The 21,646-nt window shown below is 36.1% G+C and overlaps 1 protein-coding gene across 11 annotated transcripts in view; it reads left to right on the top strand.

The window, feature by feature from the left end:
• Positions 1-21,646, top strand: part of ARHGAP21 (Rho GTPase activating protein 21) — a 128,656-nt gene that overhangs the window by 69,667 nt on the left and 37,343 nt on the right. For all 11 annotated transcript variants that reach the window (XR_013519590.1, XM_078329607.1, XM_035306963.3 and 8 more), the window contains 3 exons: positions 9,508-9,600; positions 11,481-11,559; positions 18,114-18,168. Coding sequence is in view for 10 of the 11 variants with exons in the window: in XM_035306960.3 (XP_035162851.1) it covers positions 9,508-9,600; positions 11,481-11,559; positions 18,114-18,168 (227 nt within the window). In the remaining variant the exon portion in view is untranslated. The remainder of the gene's footprint in view (positions 1-9,507; positions 9,601-11,480; positions 11,560-18,113; positions 18,169-21,646) is intronic.

Below are 21,646 nucleotides of genomic sequence, written 5' to 3'. Positions count from 1 at the left end.
TGTAGAGAGTTTACTATCTAGTTGAAAATTTGTGTCTGGAGTTCTTAAATAAGAGGTAAGGGGTTGAAAATAGATTTGACAGTCATCATTTTATACATTATAATTAAGTCTTAAGCATAAATGAAACCATACACAGAGCATAAAGACATGTAGAATAAAGATAGGACTCTAAGAAATGGTCAGAGAAAGAAGAATCAGGAAATCTGAGAATAAGTAGTGGAAAGTTCTGAGGACAACCAGGAATAGTTGGTAATTTGCTTATTAGGAGGCGATAATTTTAAGTGGGGCACGGAGTGGAAAACTTGTCCTTTGTCATAGAGAATTCATGAGGATTTAGACTAAAGAGGTACAGTTGGACTGGACCTGACAAATGGCGGATTGGTAAAGTTACTGAGAACAGTTTCAGTGCAGTGGACGGAAGGGAGGAGGAAGACAAGTAGGAGTGGGTAAAACATAAACATTAGAGCATCCAACTGTGACCAGGTCAGGGTAGGGTAGTTGGTGATTTTGCCCCGCAGGAGATATTTGTTAATTTCTAAGAAACCCTGAATTAGAGGCAACTGAAGGTGAGTATACACTACATTTGTGAGAAGTGTGAAAAACAAGGGATAGAGATGAAGCTATGTGGAAGGGTGGAGAGAACTTTGTTGTTTTAAGTTTGGGAATCTTTTGTATATCCATGAGATTTGGAGGTAAGAATAGAGATTGTCCCACATGAAGTTTTACATGTGAGAAGGGATAATTATGGGGGCAAGGTCCTGAAGGAGGCTGATGACTAAATTCCTACTTGAAATAGGACAAAGGAAATGAGGACAGGCAAAGAAAAAAAAGTTGAGGATACAGCAGTTGAGTGAACTGGGAGGCAAGGTTATCCAACTAGTGTGAGGAAATCAGCATGGAACAGCAAGTTAAAGAGGGTATTGTGGCAGGGTGTGGTGACTCATGCCTTTTATCCCAGCACTTTGAGTGGGAGGCCGAGGCAGGAGGATCCCTTGAAGTCAGTTTGGGATCAGCCTGGTCAGCATAGCAAGACCTTGTCTTTGTAAAAATAAAAAAATAAAAAAGAAGGTTACTAGAAGTTTGAAACAGCAACCCTGAAGGAGCAGGAATTAAAATGCAAGCAAGAGACTTCTGAGCAGTGTCAAGAACTGAACTGAACTTGGAAATTGTAAATCAGTGGTTGTTATGCAGTTTTATTCAGCTGTAGTAGCAGGCCAAGAACAAGAACAGAGCAGGTGTATTTTGGAATTCTCCATAGTTAGAGATTGGCAAACCAAATGCTTTGAAAGGTTAAGGGGAAAGTAAGTTGATGGTGCTGGTGAATTTTGTTGAAATACTGATCCATGGGTAATCTTAATAGGAAAAAAAGAAATTTTTGTTTCATTTTTAGTACACGTGTTGCTGAAGCAAGCATGAAAGTAATTTCTGGAGGGAGACTGATAGTTTACAAGAATGGAGAAGGCCAAAGGGAATGGAAGGTCTCGATCAAGTCAAGTGAGGTTAATTGGTTAAAGGATTGAGAGGTGATAAAGTGAGATAGAAAGATAGTTGGTTAGAGTACCATAACACATTTTTCTGAGTCTGCAGACAAATTCAATTCTAGCATAACAGGAATAATAGGGCTATGAATCTAGATGTGATAATATTGTTTGTGAACTGTGTGACATGTTAGGGAAAAAAACCCAAAGCTACATGAACTTCAAATACTTCAGAAGGCATATACCAGGATTCTTTGTTCATTGTAGGATAATCAACGCCTGGCACATTTGTGAGAGCCTGGTAAATATTTGTTGAATGAATAACCCCTATCCACAGTCTGTCTTGCCTGAGTAGTTCATAATGCCAGAAAATTTTGATTCACGTCTGACACCTAGTGGTATTGTACTTAAACTACTATTGAGTGGCAGCATTTAAAACTATTTGAGGGAAATAGTACAGATTAGTTGTAGCATAATTGCTTTGTTCCTGAAACAACCCTCCAAGTCGGTTTTGGGAATTTTTACTACTGGCATTTTCCAGGCTCTAATTTTAATTAGCAAACATTTCTTGAGCATCTACTATATGCCGGGCACTGTTCTGTGTGCTGGAGATTTTCATGTGCTATACGTTCTTGTGCATATATGAACTCATTGAACTTGAATACATAGGTAGAGCAGTTGCATTGAGAATGGGCTACTTGTTAAGAAACCTAATTTAGGATTCTATTGTGATTTTTTACATGTGAAACCTAAATTTATTTCATAGCCTTTGGGGCTATCATTTCTGTCATGATACACTGCTTTGTATTAATGTTAAGTAGGTATAAAGAAGATGAAAATGGATTGGGTTTGTCAGCTTACGCTAGAAATACATTGTGCATAATGGTACATGTGAAGAACTATTGAAGGAGTTTGTTGTTTTTCCTTTAAGAAAATGTAAAGTTCTTGTCTGTCAGTGGTGTATATGGATGTATTCAAAGTATCTATGAATGAAGTGACATGATTATCTGGGATTTCCATTAAAATGTTTTAAAGTGGGTAGGTTTCAATGAAACAAGATTGACAGATTTTTAATAATTACTTAAGCTGCGTTCATGGGGCCTTATTGTCCTCTCTACTTTTGTGTATGCTGGACATTTCTACAGTAAAATCTTTTAAAAACTAGAGGGGTGTGGGTTGAAAGAAGGGTTAGCATGATTCAATTAGAACATGGTTTGCTTTTTTATATTAAACAGATTTTCTTATTTCATTTTTTAGTATTTGTTACTACTTGAAGATCAGGAAAAGTAGAAAGATAGTATGTTTTTATTAATAATACATATAATGTGATTGAGACCTGACAGATAACATTCTACTGACAGTATCCAGAGATTATTGGAATTTGGGCTTGGGAGCTCATGGTAATTGCTGGATCTGCAGATTGGAGACTTGGAGATATAATTTTAAAGTGCTAGCTATCACTCTGCAAGTGAGAGCATTTTGAGTGAGAACTTGGGGAACACCTAGATTTAATAAGTTGGCACATCTTTCTTAGTGCTTCTCTGCTTACCAAAAAAAAAAAAAAACTAACTAAAAAAGGACTAATAATCTGCCATAGCAGTCTTAAATTGGATTCTGCTTAATGACTTATATAAGATGTGTTTATCATATGATACATATGGATTTTTAATGTTGGACATTTGTGTCTCTGTTAGATTCTTAAGAAAACTATATGATACCAGTAAACCATGTCCCCAAAATAAAAGTTAGAAGCCTGTTGTCAAAATAAGAAATAATAGTTATGAAATATTTTAGGCATACAAAATAAAGGAAAAAAATGTTACTTTCAAATGCTTGCCACCCATCTTTGGTAAGCGACATAAATGACTGCAAATATAATCAGGCCATTTTATGCCACTCCTTTCCTCTTCCCTTCCCCTAGAGGTAATTACTAGACTAAATTTGGTAAATATTACTCCTTATTTTTTTTTTTTTTAATAGCTCCATAGTTCCTACCTATTGCTCAATAAATTCGTCTACATGGTGTTTTTTCTGTGGCAGTCTATTCTCCATCAAAGAGAAATGAAGATTCCTTTTCATCCCTCAGACATAACTTTGCTATGGATTTCAATGTATATTGGAGTTTCAGTTATTTTTTATCTGAAAAATAGATACTAATTTTAATATGCTGTTCATTTCCCTTAAATAACTGATGTTTGATGCCTTCATATTCTAGTATGTGACATACCTCTTTAGCTTTCCACCTTTCTGGAGGATACACTTCTTCCAAGGCTTATCTGACTTTCAGATTGGAGCACAGTCTCATGTCAATGGCCTTTTGTTGCATACGGATAGAGATTTTTCTTTGGCACCAAAGAAACCCATGGAAAAAAAATACTGTTTTTTGAAATAAGTGCCATAAAAGCAGAGATTTGGTTCAATTAAAAAAATTCTCCAGTAGCAAGTTTGAGAACTCTGAGAGAGAAGAAACAAAACAAAAGCTCAGTCACCGTGATAACCATTATTTTCTTTCTTTCTTTTCTATTTTATTATTTTTTAAAGCCTATGGCACCTGGTATTCCCAGGCAGTCTCCCATCCAAGTAATTAACCAGCCGCAGTCCTGCTAAACTTCCGACATTAAACAAGATTGGGCATGTTTAAGGTCTTTACTTCCCTGGATTCTACTTCAGTTATGTAACATCTGACTCCATTAACAAATTCATTGGTTCATAGTTCTTATGCTAGATGATAGCCATTATTTTCTCTTGCTTTGCTCTTGATTACAATGTGGGATAGCTTTTCTTTGTATAAGGTTTCCAGTCTGTTAAGAAATATGTTTCTCTTGTCCTCAGAACTGTAGGATTTTTTTTTTTTTTTTTTTTACTTACTATGATCTATTTTTCTGTGATCTTCATTACAGAGTTCTTTTTGTAACTGGCATAGTTCAAATTTTGTTGCTTCTTAAAAGTAATCTTATTTTCTTTAGTCTTTTTTTGTATGCTTAATATTTTAAAATTTTGAATAATTTAGATGCTGCAAGTGATTTTTCTTTAGCATTTTCCACAGAAGGTCACTAGAGATTTAACTCTTCCTTTTTGACTGACAAAGCCCCCAGGCCTGTAGATGCAGCACTTTGGTTTTAGACACATTCTCTTTGAAGACAGGTGTATAGTTTGTGTCAGAGTTATTGGAAATTTTTTTTACTATAATCTCTTCTTACCTTTTTACTTTCTTTTCTTTAATATTTTTCGCCCCACCCCCTCCCCGGCAGTATTCCTTGACTTCCCTATGACAGTTGAGGTGTTTCTTTGTTTGTTTTGAGACGTAGTTTTGTTTTTGTTGCCCAGGCTGGAGTGCAATGGTGCAATCTCGGCTCATCACAACCTCCACCTCCTGGGTTCAAGCAATTCTCCTGCCTCAGCCTCTGGAGTAGCTGGGATTACCAGCACGCACCACCACGCCCGCATAATTTTGTATTTTTAGTAGAGATGGGGTTCCTCCATGCTGGACAGGCAGGTCTCGAACTCCTGACCTCAGGTGATCCACTCGCCTCAGCCTCCCAAAGTGCTGGGATAACAGGTGTGAACCACCACGTCCAGCTGACAGTTGAGTTTTGTGGGTATCCTTTCAGCCAGTGTTTATTGCTCGCTTGCGATGTGACTGACAGGCTCTGTGTACCCAAGATTATCTCTGATCTGTTTGTAAACTTGAAAAGGAATCAGGACTATCATCATAATAAATAATACTTATATAATATCTAGCACATGCAGGTATTTATTAAGTGCTTTACTGGATTGTCTTTTTTAATCCTCACAACAACCTTTCCAGGTAGGAATAATTTTTATCATTCCTATTTTTTCAGATCAATAAACTGGGGGCACATACAAATCATTTGTCTAAAATCACTTGGATATAGGGTTATCATATGAAATACAGAGTGCTCAATTAAACTTGAATTTCAGATAGACTACTACTATATTTTAGTTTAAATATATATCAAATATTGTAAAATCTGATGACCCCACTTGGAAAATGAGTGGTAGAGCTGGGATTTAAAGCCATGTAATATGGTTATTGGGCCAAAGGTCTTAACTATTGCATTATAATGAATACACAGAATAAGAATCTTATCCACCTGGACATTCAGCATTTAGATGGCAGCTACTATCTATATATAATTAATTTTTTTACTCCAGTTATTTTCCCCCCAGCTGATCATATGTATTTCATTGTAGACGTATGTGCATTCTTTCTAATTTCAAGTGTAATATTCAAGTTCAGGTAAATTTATATATGCTTTGTATGTCTTCTTAAGTCAGTAATAATTATATATTAATTAACATAAAGTGGGAATTTTTCTGAACGTGGTTACTTGAGCCATTCTCATCCATGTAATATAATTGTCTTTTTACCTTTTTTTCTGCAAACATAGGCAGATTTAACTATATATGTGCCAAAAAAACCACACTTTTCTTTTGATAAAGTTAAGGAAATGATATTTGAATATGGTATTTAGCAGTTCTTTGAACATGTACCATGTGTTCTCAAAAAATTGAGAAGTTATAAAATGCAGATGTGGAACTGAAAGCAGCTTTTACTAAGAATTGCCAAGGAAGCCATCTGGGTCTGCTAAGTAATCATACAGGGAAGTAAGGAGTCATTTTTCCTGGTGAATTACCACAACTCAGGATCAGGCTTTTAGTTCTGCGTATCTAGAAATTTACTTAACAAAAAATAAAGACCTAAGAGGGCTTGTGAATGATATACATTTTAAATGTGATACTTTTGATTTCCAGTTCTGGCAGAATTGTGGAGTACATATCAGAAGATGCTCTTAAAAATATATGAGTCAAGTGTTTAACTCAAGACATAAAGCCAAGGTGTTTAGAAACTGAAGAAAAATGTACTTCTTAGTGAAATCTGCTTATATTTAAGGGATACTTATGGGAAATGTTTTTCTCTCTCTGGGAGGAATTGAATGGTACCTAGGTAGCAAGTCAGATTTTTGGAGCAAGTTCAGAAAGGAAAGGGAGCAAGAATTAAAAGTGCAACTCTCAGCGGATGTAACAGTGCTTGCTATAAGATTGGACTCTTTTAATCTGTTCCATCTTCGTATGTTTTCAGGCATAGTGTATTGAAATATTTGTCAGTGGCAAAGTATGTCTGACTTTACAACGGCAGTCATTTCAAAATTAGTATTTCTTTTATAGAATTAACACCACATTATATTGGACCACCTCTGTTCTGTGTAAGTGAAATTTTCTATCAGAATTTTCAGAAGTCACCACATTGCTACCCAGCCAACTTTTTATTATTTTGTAGAATTCATTGATAGTCATTTACATTTTGTATTTTTAAGTATGATATAATCACCTTTGAGACACAGTGGAGTAGAAGACATTAATAGGAAAAATGTCTCTTCTCTTTTATTACATAAATCTTTCCATGAAAGCAGTGACTTGATGCAACAAAACTTACTAAGCCTTTAGATCTCTAGTCAAGAAGATACATGTGTTTCTTTAATGCCAACTATGGTAAATATTGGACTGACCGCAGAGTGACCTAACCCGATCACCAACTTCATTGGAATTTAGCGTTTGCATTTTAAGTGATCTGAATTGATAAGAAAATATTTTTCCTGTTAAATTAATTGTAAGCAGACTGTCTACTTGAATACAGTAAAGCCTGAGAAATGAATCACTTTCAGTTACTTGTGAGGTGGCGTGGAATTGTCACACTTTAGTTCAGATTGGGTTCAAATCCCTGTGCTGCCTTTTAGCACGTTACTGAGTCTCCTTTTCCTCCTCAGTCAAATAGCAATTTTAGGATCATAATGCCCATCTTGAGGGCTTGTGTAAATTTAAACTAAACAAGAAATGTATTAATCCATTGAATAATTATTTGTTGAATGCCTGCTCTGTTGTGATATTAATGAACATGACAAACATTCCTGCTCTTTATGTTAGTAAGACACAGCAAACATGTAAGAAAATAAAAATGTAATTTTTGGTAGTGAGTTGTAAGTTTTATGAAGAAAAATAAAGCCTAGCACACATAGAAAATTTCAAGTGGCAAAGAAAGGGATTTGAACCCATGTCTACTAGCCTCTAAAACAAGCAATTTTTAATGTGCCCCATTGCCTTTGAAATCTAGTCATTCATTGCTTCAGAGGTCTTCTTTCAGAATAAATAGCCAAGTATTTAAGGGGAGCTACTCATAGATGTTCCTTTATTAAGTAACTTCTTTTGAGCTATCTTGGTGCATACTCTGGTAACAGTTCAGTTTTATATGGCAGTGATTATGAATTCTTTATATTTGACACTCAATCATTTTCTGCCCAGTATTGCTGTTTAACAAGTAATATCATGTTATTCAACACATGTATATGACTTATTTTCTCAGTTACATTCTTCTTTACGGGTCAGGACTGTGTCTTCTACTTCAGTGATTCTCAAACTTCAGTGCATCACAATCACCTCAGAGTTTCTGATTCAGGAGATCTAGGGTGGGGTCCACAAATTTGCATTTCTGACATATTCCCAGGTGATACTGATGCTGCTGGTCTGGGGACCACACTTTGAGAACTACCGTGTACTTCCTTCTTCCCCAACAATGCTTATACTATTTATCACTTAGGTTAAATGTCCTCTCATCTGTGAATCTGTTGTTGACTTCTATTTCACTGATATGGCTAGTTGTTCTCAAAATTTAATGTGTATTAGGATCACCTGGGAAAGTTGTTGACAAAGCAGATTTCTGATCTGACTCCATTATCCATTTTTAGCAAGCACCTTAGATGTTAATGCCAATGATCCATGGAAAACAGCTTGTGAAATTCTGACTTACGGGATTGATCATGCTCTCCTCATTTCCATGACTGTATGTTGTGTTTGTCTCTGATTGTTTTTTATACTATACTGTCATTTGTTTGTATGTCTTTCTCTTTCTACCAGAGTCCCTGAAGGGAAAGGAATGTGTCTTATTCATTGTTGCATTATAAATGCTTAGCACAATGCAGTATTAAAAAGTAGTAGAGGCCGGGCACAGTGGCTCATACCTGTAATCCCAGCACTCTGGGAGGCCGAGGTGGGTGGATCATTAGGTCAGGACTTTGAGACCAGCCTGGCCAATATAGTGAAACTCCGTCTCTACTAAAACTCACGCCTATAATCCCAGCACTTTGGGGGACCAAGGCGGGTGGATCATGAGGTCAAGAGATCGAGACCATCCTGGTCAACAAGGTGAAACCCCGTCTCTACTAAAAATACAAAAATTAGCTGGGCATGGTGGTGCATGCCTGTAGTCCCAGCTACTCGGGAGGCTGAGGCAGGAGAATTGCTTGAACCCAGAAGGCGGAGGTTGTGGTGAGCCGAGATCGTGCCATTGCACTCCAGTCTGGGTAAAAACAGTGAAACTCTGTCAAAAAATAATAATAATAAATAAATAAATAAATAAAACATACCAAAATTAGTGGGTGTAGTGGCGTGTGCCTGTAGTCCCAGCTACTTAGGAGGCTGAGGCAGGAGACTTGCTTGAACCCAGGAGGCAGAGGTTGCAGTGAGCTGAGTTTGCACCACTGCACTCCAGCCTGGGTGACAGAGTGACACTTCATCTCAGAAAAATAAAGCAGTAGAGTGAGTTCCACCTGTGTAATCAGCTTTGGCACTTGTTAGCTGTGTGACCTTGGAGACTTTATTTAATCTCTCTGAGCCTCAGTTTCCTCTTTTATGAATGGTAGTAGCAGTACTTACTTGCTATGGAAATTAGCTCTGAGGTATATACAGTATTTAGTGTGGCAGTTGACATGTGGAATGGAGCCAGTAAATGGAAACCATTACAGTGTTGTGGTTGTCATGATGTTTTGGAGGAAGCAAAATAAATGAATTAATGAAAACCCCTACATTACAATTTTAGCATCCAAATTCAGGGTATGTATTGAATACTTCATTAAAAATCTTTGCTTAATTGTCTCAAACACTATTTTGTATTTTGGTATTTTAGTGAAGTATTGTGAAGTAAAATTATGCTTTGGGCTTCTTCTTGTAACAGGAAAACAAAGAAACCGCTTGGAACCAATGGATACCATATTTGTTAAACAAGTTAAAGAAGGAGGACCTGCTTTTGAAGCTGGATTATGTACAGGTGCTAATATTCTTCTTTAAACAATACCTTTTAATTTCTTTTTCACTTTATTCCATATTTTGTGTTCGATATTTTTTCCTTTTCTATCTTTCTGTGTGCTTCTTCCTTTTCCTTCACATCTGTTGTTACTAATTTTGAGACCTAATTATGTTTCTTGATGCCCATATGGTTGGGTTTGAACAGAAATAACAATATAAATTGATAAACTGTGAGCGCTTTTAATTACCACACAGATAATAGCCTCTTGGAGGCTCTTTTAAGGAACATATTTTGCATGCATTGAATTTTGACAGAGGATTACAAAGTAGCAAAATGATGAAGGTATTTATTTGATATAAGTGAAATAATCTTCTTGGATTTCCAAGTTCTAGAAATGCCTGATCTGCCAGAGTTCAGTTAATTAATTTGCTGCACAAAAGGTGGCTTAAGTCTGCAGTAAGCCTGGCTTCATCTGAAGGTGTCAGTATATGTGGTCTAATTGCCTGGATATAGTAGCTGTTTGTTCTGAAATGTTTTATGATTTTTGATTTTAATAAAACACTCTAAAATAATCTTTTTTTTTGTTTTTTAAACATTAATTTAAAATGCAAATAACTGGAAAACTATTTTTCAGTGCCTTTTAAATAAAATGTTGTATTTTCATCTACAAATATTAGAAAGTAGTGGACATCATGGATAAGATTTATAGGGATGTACTGTTAATGTATTACCCGCCTTAGTTATTTTTTTATTATACTTAAAGTAAGCCTAATTTAAGTATCATTAATATGTATAATATGTATATTAGTGTGCATATGGAATTTCTTTACAAAGAACATATCATCTGTCATCTTTTAAGCCTCACATGACTGGGGAGATGAAGTGGACATATACTGTGATAAGCATACAAAAAGTACATTGTTGCCTATTTTCTTCTTGCATCTGTCCTTTCCGTCGTTCTTTGTCTCTGTCTTTTCCTTTCTACTCTGAGTTTTTCTGAGTGATCCAATGTCCTTTTCCTTAGTCAAAAGCATGCGCATACCCATATTTAAGTTTTATAGTACAGACTAACCAATAAACCAAATAGATTTGGGAGACTACAAGGAAATCAGCTGGACTAAAGTTAGAGGGTACTGGGGAAATAAAGACAATCACTATTTTAAGCCTGTTGAATAATGTTCTCTATTAGAAATGACAAGGTAGGGCCCGGTGTGGTGGTACACGCCTGTAATCTCAGCACTTTGGGAGGCCGAAGCCGGTGGATCACATGAGGTCAGGTGTTCGAGACCAGCCTGGCCAACATGGTGAAACCCCGTCTCCACTAAAAATACAAAAATTTTCCGGGCATGGTGGTGTGTGTCTGTCATCCCAGCTACTTGGGAGACTGAGGCAGGAGAATTGCTTGAAGCAGAGTGGCAGAGGTTGCAGTGAGCTGAAATTGTGCCACTGCACTCCAGCCTGGGCAACAAGAGCAAGACTCCTTCTCAAAAAAAAAAAAAAGAGAGCGAGAAATGACAAAGTAAGTGGAGGGATAATTAGTTCTGCAACTCAGGAAACAGCCGATGTGCCGTAAGTAGGATAGCTCTGGTGACTATACCTTTTGAAATTTCTAAATTCAGTAATGACTGGAACTCTTACTTAGAACATGGCTAGTTTCACAAAAAGCTGGATATATTAAATTGTATTTACTTTTGTAAAAGGTACTTTAAAAATAAGCTAGGATATTCATATGTTATGATAAATATAATTATGATACTAATAATTCTCTCACAATTCTATATTTTATTATTTTAATATATACCACATTAAAAATAAGGACATTATTCAATAAATATTTCAAAAGTGTTCAAAAGTGACTTTCTGCAAGACTTCTCATGTGTTTTTTTTACTCCTCTTTGAAGGTGACCGAATCATAAAAGTCAATGGAGAAAGTGTTATTGGCAAAACCTATTCCCAAGTAATTGCTTTAATTCAGAACAGGTAAGAGTCTTAAAGTATTAATTTTGGCCAGAGATGGGTTTTAAAAATCAGCAGAACGTATAGATGTAATACAGTATTCTATTCTTGTAAGAAATTGTGCTGACAAGGAGATGTGGAACTTTCCCATAGATATAATGCATTTGAGAGTTGCCAAGGACCAGCTATCTGAGAAGAGCTTAGTTGGTGGCTTTGGTTTGGCAGATGTATTGGATTTATGATTAAAATCCTTTAGAGGCTGAGAGGCACACATTTTAGATTTACTGAGTTTCCCACTTTTATTTGAGGTGACAAATGTATAATTTTTAATAATATATAAATAAATGCATATATAGTTTATTTAAAACCTGTTACTGAAGTATGTTACTTTTAAATGTCTTTGAATATTCTTCTTAGCCTAAATTAATTCATTTGTTCTAACTAAGACAATAAGACGTCCCCTTTTAATCCATTAGTCTGCCTGCATTTTGCAGAATGTTAGGATTTTGATCTCTAAAGTTAGATATATATTTATAGAGTGACTATCCATGAGACCTCAAAGATCATTTAGTCCTATTCCTACATAACTAGAAAACTTTTTCCAAATTACAAATAAAGAAGTTAGAAACCAAAGAGGTTGTTACTATATTGAATTCTGTCAAGGCTGGCCATGGATCTGAGCCCAATCAGATCATCACTCTGTTGTAAGAGGTTCTTCTCAGATTCAAACACAGGAACTTTTGGATGATCTAATGGTTTCTGTTGGCCAAACTCAGCTGTTTGTAATTCAGTTGCAGTTCCTCATTTTCTGAAGTTTTTTTATCAAGCTCTCCTAACCATATCTAGATCAGCTCATTCTGGAATCTAAATTATTTACAGTAATGCCCTAATACATTGTCATTTCTTACAATTAAATGACATGATCGTGATTAATTTATCTCAGAGTGTTTTCTTTAATGTTTTAATATTTAATGGGATTCTAACAGAAAACAACTCTTGAATATTGCCTCTTATGTTGATAATGAATGTAAAGCCTCTCCAAGGGATAACAGGAGATCTACCAAATTTTTTTTTGCTCAACATAATTTAGATCATCATAAACACAACAATGTGTTTTAAATACATGATATGTTTTGTCAGCCCATAACTTAAAAGATTTTTATTGTATTTGTTAATATCTCTGCTTTATAAGCCAACTTAATCATTGTTTTCTTCAAAATCTATGTTCTTCTATTACTGGTACAGTTCATCTTTCAGAGTAATAACACTTCAACCACTAAAATCAATTTGAATATTAGAGAAATATTTATTTATGATGTTATTTCCATTTTAAAAAAATTGTGTTTCTTCTGTCTGCAGCTGGTAGTAGGTAGGTAATGCAGCACAAAGCCCTTGAGATTCTGCAGTGTATTAATTAAACATATGTCCTTGCAGGCTGGGTGCAGTGGCTCATGCCTGTAATCCCAGCACTTTGGGAGGCTGAGGTGGGCAGATCACTTTAGCCCAGGAGTTTGATACCAGCCTGGGCAACATGGTGAAACCCTGTCTCTGCAAAAAATTAGCTGGGCGTGGTGCTGTGTGCCTGATGTCCCTGCTACTTAGCAGGCTGAGGTGGGAGGATCACCTGAGCCAAGGAGGTCAATCAAATGAGCCTTGATAGAGCCACTACACTCTAGCCTGGGTGACAGAACAAGACCCTGTCTCAAAACAAAAACAAGCAAACAAACTTGTCCTTGTAGAAGAGTTTATCTCAACATCAGTATGTATTTTCTACCAACTCTAAATATTGAAATAAAAGTACCTACATATTTTACTAGTTAAATTTATTTGAACCTGTGGTTCTCATGGGTTTATCATAAACTGAGCATTTATGAAGCTAAACATAATGATTCAAATCTGTCAAAAACACCAGTAGAGTATTCTGGTTTTTGTTGTTGTTGTTTGATTGTTTCTTAATCTCTTGATTGCATTGGGGGGAAATCTATCTAATACTGTTAGATTAGCTGTTGAAGCACTTGGCAGAGATAGTAGCACTGGCTTTGCCCTGTCTATATGTAACTCCAGATCACAGGATTCAGTTTTGTTTACCCCTTAGAACTTTCTAAACCTAGGGAAGTTACTTAACAGGAAATTTATAGAACCAAAATAAAATAAGACTTTGAACTGTGCCTGTAAAGACACTAAAAGTAAATCATAGGGAAGAAAGCAAATAGTTGAAATGTTATATAGTTATTAAAAATGAGTCATCTCAGTAGTTGTGATGGTAAAGCGATTTCCTTCACTTCTGAGGCCAAGGGGGAATATTGCAAAATTAAGATGCTTAATATTACTTGGCAGGGTGCAGTGGCTCATGCCTGTAATCCCAGCACTTTGGGAGGCCAAGATGGGCAGATCACTTGAGGTCAGGAGTTTGAGACCAGACTGGCCTATGTGGTGAGCCCCCATCTCTACTAAAAATACAAAAATTTGGCCAGGCGTGGTGGCTCATGCCTGTAATCCCAGCACTTAGGTCATCCCAGCTGATCACCTAGGTCAGGAGTTCCAGACCAGCCTGACCAACATGGAGAAACCTCATCTCTAAAAATAAAAAATTAGCCAGGCATGTTGGCGTATGCCTCTAATCCCAGCTACTTGGGAGACTGAGGCAGGAAAATCGCTTGAACCCAGAAGGCAGTTTGCAGTGAGCCGAGATCAAGCCATTGCAGTCCAGCCAGGGCAACAAGAGTGAAACTCTATCTTAAAAAAAAAATACAAAATTCATTGGGTGTGGTGGTGCATGCCTTTAATACCACTCCTTGGGAAGCTGAGGCATGAGAATTGCTTGAACCCAGTAGGCAAAGGTTGTAGTGAGCCGAGATTGCACCACTGCACTGCAGCCTGGGTGACAGAGTGAGACTGTCTCTGTCTCTCTGTCTGTCTGTCTCTTTATATGTATATGTGTGTGTGTGTGTGTATTTTCAAATATATATATATTTGAGTGTTCTTTGATGTTAGTGAATTTTTAAAAATTTTTTTATTGCATTTTAGGTTTGGGGGTACATGTGCAGAACATGCAAGACAGTTGCATAGGTATACACATGGCAGTGTGTTTTGCTGCCTTCCTCCCCTTCACCTACATTTGGCATTTCTCCCCAGGCTATCCCTCCCCTGCTCCCCACCACTGCTGTCCCTCCCCTATTCCCCGCAATAGACCCCAGTGTTTAGTACTCCCTTCCCTGTGTCCATGTGTTCTCATTTTTCATCACCTGCCTATGAGTAAGAATATGCAGTATTTCATTTTCTGTTCTTGTGTCAGTTTGCTGAGAATGATGTTCTCCAGATTCATCCATGTCCCTACAAAAGACACGAACTCATCATTTCTGATTGCTGCATAATACTCCATGGTGTATATGTGCCACATTTTCCCAATCCAGTCTATCATCGATGGGCATTTGGGTTGATTCCAGGTCTTTGCTATTGTAAACAGTGCCGCAATGAACATTCGTGTGCATGTGTCCTTATAGTAGAACGATTTATACTCCTTTGGATATATACCCAGTAATGGGATTGCTGGGTCAAATGGAATTTCTATTTCTAAGGCCTTGAGGAATTGCCACACTGTCTTCCACAATGGTTGAACTAACTTACACTCCCACCAACAGTGTAAAAGTGTTCCTATTTCTCCACATCCTCTCCAGCATCTGTTGTCTCCAGATTTTTTAATGATCGCCGTTCTAACTGGCATGAGATGGTATCTCAATGTGGTTTTGGTTTGCATCTCTCTGATGATCAGTGATGATGAGCATTTTTTCATATGTTTGTTGGCCTCATGTATGTCTTCTTTTGTAAAGTGTCTGTTCATATCCTTTGCCCATTTTTGAATGGGCTTGTTTTTTTCCTGTAAATCTGTTTTGAGTTCTTTGTAAATTCTAGATATCAGCCCTTTGTCAGATGGGTAAACTGCAAAAATTTTTTCCCATTCTGTTGGTTGCCGATTCACTCTAGTGACTGTTTCTTTTGCCGTGCAGAAGCTGTGGAGTTTGATTAGGTCCCATTTGTCTATTTTGGCTTTTGTTGCCAATGCTTTTGGTGTTTTGGTCATGAAGTCCTTGCCTACTCCTATGTCCTGAATGGTTTTGCCTAGATTTTCTTCTAGGGTTTTTATGGTGCCAGGTCTTATGTTTAAGTCTTTAATCCATCTGGAGTTAATTTTAGTGTAAGGTGTCAGGAAGGGGTCCAGTTTCTGCTTTCTGCACATGGCTAGCCAGTTTTCCCAAAGCATTTATTAAACAGGGAATCCTTTCCTTATTGCTTGTTTTTGTCAGGTTGATCAAAGATTGCATGGTTGTAGATATGTGGTGTTGCCTCTGATGCCTCTGTTTTGTTACCAGTACCATGCTGTTTTGATTACTGTAGCCTTGTAGTATAGTTTGAAATCTGGTAGTGTGATGCCCCCCGCTGTGTTCTTTTTGCTTAGAGTTGACTTGGCTATGCGGGCTCTCTTTTGGTTCCATATGAAGTTCATGGTGGTTTTTTCCAGTTCTGTGAAGAAAGTCAATGGTAGCTTGATGGGGATAGCGTTGATTCTGTAAATTACTTTGGGCAGTATAGCCATTTTCACGATATTAATTCTTCCTAACCATGAACATGGAATGTTTCTCCATCTGTTTGTGTCCTCTCTTATTTCATTGAGCAGTGGTTTGTAGTTTTCCTTGAAGAGGTCCCTTACGTTCCTTGTGAGTTGTATTCCTAGGTATTTTACTCTTTTTGTAGCAATTGTGAATGGCAGTTCGTTCTTGATTTGGCTCTCTTTAAGTCTGTTATTGGTGTATAGGAATGCTTGTATGATTTTTGCACATTGATTTTATATCCTGAGACTTTGCTGAAGTTGCTTATCAGTTTCAGGAGTTCTTGGGCTGAGGCGATGGGGTCTTCTAGGTATACTATCATGTCGTCTGCAAATAGAGACAATTTGGCTTCCACCTTTCCTATTTGAATACCCTTTATTTCTTTTTCTTGCCTGATTGCTCTGGCTAGAACTTCCAGTGCTATATTGAATAGGATTGGTGACAGAGGGCATCCTTGTCTAGTGCTGGATTTCAAAGGGAATGCTTCCAGTTTTTGCCCATTAAGTATGATATTGGCTGTTGGTTTGTTGTAAATAGCTTATATTACTTTGAGATATGTTCCATTGATACCAAGTTTATTAAGGGTTTTTAGCATAAAGGGCTGTTGAATTTTGTCAAATGCCTTCTCTGTGTCAATTGAGATAATCATGTGGTTTTTGTTTTTGGTTCTGTTTATGTGGTGAATTATGTTTATAGACTTGCATATGTTGAACCAGCCTTGCATCCCCGGGATGAATCCTACTTGATCATGATGGATAAGTTTTTTGATGTGCTGTTGCAATCGGCTTGCTAGTATTTTATTGAAGATTTTTGCATCTATGTTCATCATGGATACTGGCCTGAAGTTTTCTTTTCTTGTTGGGTCTCTGCCAGGTTTTGGTAACAGGATGATGTTGGTCTCATAAAATGATTTGGGAAGGATTCCCTCTTTTTGGATTATTTGGAATAGTTTCAGAAGGAATGGTACCAGCTCCTCTTTGTGTGTCTGGTAGAATTCGGCTGTGAACCGATCCGGACCTGGGCTTTTTTTGTGTGGTAGGCTCTTAATTGCTGCCTCGACTTCAGACCTTGTTATTGGTCTATTCATAGTTTTGGCTTCCTCCTGGTTTAGGCTTGGGAGGACACAAGTGTCCAGGAATTTATCCATTTCTTCCAGGTTTACTAGTTTCTGTGCATAGAGTTGTTTGTAATATTCTCTGATGATGGTTTGAATTTCTGTGGAATCTGTGGTGATTTATCATTTTTTATTGCATCTATTTGTTTGTTCTCTCTTTTCATTTTTATCAGTCTGGCTAGTGGTCTATTTTGTTGATCTTTTCAAAAAACCAGCTCTTGGATTTATCGATTTTTTGAAGGGTTTTTTGTGTCTCAATCTCCTTCAGTTCAGCTCTGATCTTAGTTATTTCTTGTCTTCTGCTGGGTTTTGAGTTTTTTTGATCTTGCTCCTCTAGCTCTTTCAATTTTGACGATAGGGTGTCAATTTTGGATCTCTCCACTCTTCTCATGTGGGCACTTATTGCTATATATTTTCCTCTAGAGACTGCTTTAAATGTGTCCCAGAGATTGATGTTAGTGAATTTTTAACTTGATGGACAGAATATATGACAATCTATAATTTGTTTTGTGACTTGAATACAACAATAAATAATTGTATCCTGATATTAAGAGTTTTGTCCTAGGACTATTTAATATAAGCAACATACTTTATATTTCTAAATTAGAAACATGTTATAAAGAAGAGTTTACTGATTATGAATAGCACAAACATGTCAGGGGTCCTACATAGTTAACTTGTGTATACAAAGGTGACTTGTTTTCGTTCTAATGGTTTGGTTTTAAAACTAAAGATACAAGAATACCAAAAATAAACTTTTAAGCAATTTAAAAATGCTTTGAAGTTAACTGTTTTTCCTTTAAATCTTTTTGATACACTTCTGCCTCCCCTAAAATAGTATATATATTCAATTTCAGTGATACAACATTGGAACTTAGTGTTATGCCAAAAGATGAAGACATTCTCCAAGTGGTAAGTTTTATTTATTCAAATATGATTTGTTTTACAGTCATGAATGCTAGGAAAATATTTTTGAGATGGAAGTATTAAAGATTGAATAAAGAAAAAAGATTCTAGGATTTAAAAACCCTCTGGTTCCTTTTACAGAATCTAAAATTCTCTGCATTTTACAAAAACTAGACCAAAAATACCGTTGTCAAGTTTTTGCAATTAAGTGACATGGAAATGTTTTGTCGATTCCACAGTGAACTCTTAATGTCTTCATTTAGAATGAGATTCCTAGAGTTTCTCCTCGTGTTGCTTTCTAGTTAATCCTTGGACCAAAGGCAGAGTGCAACTCTGATCTCTGTCTTTGGTCCAACGAGTAACTAGAAAGCAACACTAGGATACTAGAATCTTTTTTTTTTCCTTCTCACTATGAACAGAAAAAAAAATTTTTTTTTAATACAAGAACAAATTTTATGATTGCCTTTTTCTAATTTTCCAGTAAATATTACACCAAGCAGTATTGTATCAATTCATTCCTAAAATGTTCACAATGAGTGGAGTCTACAACTTAAGGAGAAAATATGTTAAAATCTTGAAATGAAACTTGAAAAATTTAGCATTTTGTCTAAAATATTTTTCCAATTTTTATAAAGATATAAATTGAATGGAATGCTTAACTCCTTTATTACGCTTAAGTATTGCCGAAAGTGAGATGATAAAAATATAAATTTCATTCAAGAGAATAATACTTTCTTTCAGTTAATTTTTTAGTTCAGTAGAATAAAATAGAAAAACTTTTTAACACACTGACAACTAACAGTTAGATCTAGGAAATGGCAGTGGCCACTGAAGTATTGTTTTTTTTAATTCTTTTTGGTGAATAATTGGTTTTTTTTTTCTTACTACTTATAGCTAAATTCAAGGAAAGCAGGGAGCTTATGAACTCTGTGGTGGTAATGGAAATGGTATAGTAATGTTCTTCATTTGTAAGGCTATAGTTTGGACTTAACTCAACGAAGGCCCTGAATAATCAGTAAATATTTTTTACAAAAAAAAAATCGCTAAAGGTGATTCTAATGAGTCATCTTATTCACTGACATGTAAAACTATAATTAAGTGAAACCCATGGGGATTTCACGTAATGTTTTCAAGGCAGGTCGATTTTATTTAGGAATGTTTTATTACTGATAACAAATTGCCCTTCTGAAGAACACAGTTTAGTTGGAGTTGGGAGGCTCAGGAAGGAAGGTACAGCTAGCTGCAGTAATTTTCCTAGGCATGCGTAAGTGGTTGTAGAGTTTCTACCCTGATAATTCAGCATAGTGATCATGTAGCAGACGTAACCACAGACACCAATGGCTCTGAAAATCACTAGAAATAAATAGGGAATTCTCCGCTAGTGCTCTTATAATAGGGAATTCTCTTCTAGTGCTCTTATACAGAAGATGATATATAATGGTAGTGAAGGATTTACCTGGCTTCCTCCTTGCAATCTGAAGATTTGAAGGCAGAATCAACTTCTGCAAGTGAACTGTTTTCCGATGTTCAGTAGACCCTGTCCTTGCCAAGGTGAAGGCTCTGGGTTGGATGGCTCATAGAACAGTGTTCGTTTCATAGAATGGCTGGCACGGAAGCAGTTAAATGCAGAATGAGCATCATAGCCTGCAGTGTAATTGATGAAGAGCAGCAAATCACTTCATGCAATGGAAGGAGTAGTTTTGTAGTGATATGATTAATGGAAAAACAGATTACTTAAAGAAAAATTAGTTTTTTTCCTGTTATTCATGTTCTCAAATAGTCTGTTTTGTTATATTTTATTTAAGTAAATCTAAAGTAAAATATAAAGTGTCCCAAAGACAGAAAAACCAGTTCAGTAAATAACATAAGCATACAGATCTTCAAGTCTCAGCAGTAAAGAGTTCTGGTATACTGTAACATAAAATTTATTTTTAAAACATGGTATTTGAATTACTTTAATGATAAGAAATTTAAAATCATATGCCTTTAATCATAAAAGAAAACTCTACTTTTAAACCTATCCTTAATTCACATTTGAATGTGTTGTAATTTATTAAGAAATCAAAGGAATATATAATTCTCTGTTTCTAACATATATTCCAGAGTTAAAATGTTCTTTAAGGTGCCTTCAGAAGTATTTTTGCGCATCTTAAATCTATTCAAAAGATAGGCTTTTAAGGATGTATCTGTCCACATGAGGTTGAATATTTATGTTGCAAAGAAAAGCAGTGGGTAGTATGAACATTTTTATAGCCACCGTAAAAATCATTTACCCATGGAAACACCTGTTGTAGTTTGTATATGTTTACCTGGACAACAGGATTAGGTAGTGCGTGGAGGTTTTTTTTCCCCTCTCCTGAAGTGATAGACAGTCCAAATTATTTTATAAAGTGCTCTGCTCACCTTTGAGAGGTGACCTAGAAAATTGAATTTGGTTTATCCATGCCCAGAGCTGTTTGAAAAAGAAAAAAAAAAATTAATTTGGTATAAAACCTGACTGATGTAAAGACAGGTATATAATGACAGATTTCATAATTCATGGATAACAGTAATAGAATGTTGAAAACCATGAAGTTAGAATTAAGAATAATTCATTTATGTTTTTAAACTAGTGCTAGTAATAGTAATCCTGTGCTTGGCAGCCTCATTTTTCAAACAAGCATATATTTTCTAGTTTAACAGGAAGAATAGTATTACATTCATTTTAATCATTTTGACAGTATTTTGTTGTAATATTTTAAACTGTGGTATCTTAGGCAGGTTCATATTTATTGCATAATAAAAAGTTTTTTATTTCATTTTCAAAAACCAAAATGATTTTTTTCTCTATTAAAAGTTATCTGTGCATGAATGAAATAGCCACACCCATGCAGTCACCTAAACAATGATGCTGACTCTCCTGGTCTATTTGGGCTGCTGTAACAAAATACCTTGGACTGGATGGCTTATAAACAGAGAAACTTATTTCTCACATTCTGGAGGCTGGGAAGTCCAACCTCAAGTTCAGGTGTATTTGGTGTCTAGTACGGGCCCATTTTCTCATAGATAGTACCTTTCACTATGTCTTCACTTGGTGGAAGGGCTGACACAGCTCTCTGTGGCCTCTTTTATAAGGACACTAATTTCATGTATGAGGTTCACTGTCATGACCTAATCATCTCCCAGAGGCCCCATCTCTTAACTAATTCCCATTGGTGATTAGGTTTCAACATATAAATTAGGGGAGGGGAACACACAAACATTCAGACCAGCACTCAACAGAGAGAATACTTCTCTGAGTGAAATAGTGATAGAAGAACTAGATCAGGGCATTCTTTTTGTTTCCTCACCCAAGATATTTTGTTAAGCATTTGGCTCCATTGACTCAAAAATTAAATTTTAAGTTAATTGGCTTTTATAACTCTGGAGATTCTTGGGTATGTCTAACGTTTGACTAGTACATTTTAAGCCTACTTTGTGCTGTTCAAAGTTAAATAACTTGTGT

The sequence above is a fragment of the Callithrix jacchus genome, chromosome 7 (genome assembly GCF_049354715.1).
Source record: "Callithrix jacchus isolate 240 chromosome 7, calJac240_pri, whole genome shotgun sequence".
Lineage (NCBI taxonomy): Eukaryota > Metazoa > Chordata > Mammalia > Primates > Cebidae > Callithrix > Callithrix jacchus.
The sequence above is the reverse complement of the archived record's forward strand: the minus strand, read 5'-3'. Positions and strand labels throughout refer to the sequence as shown.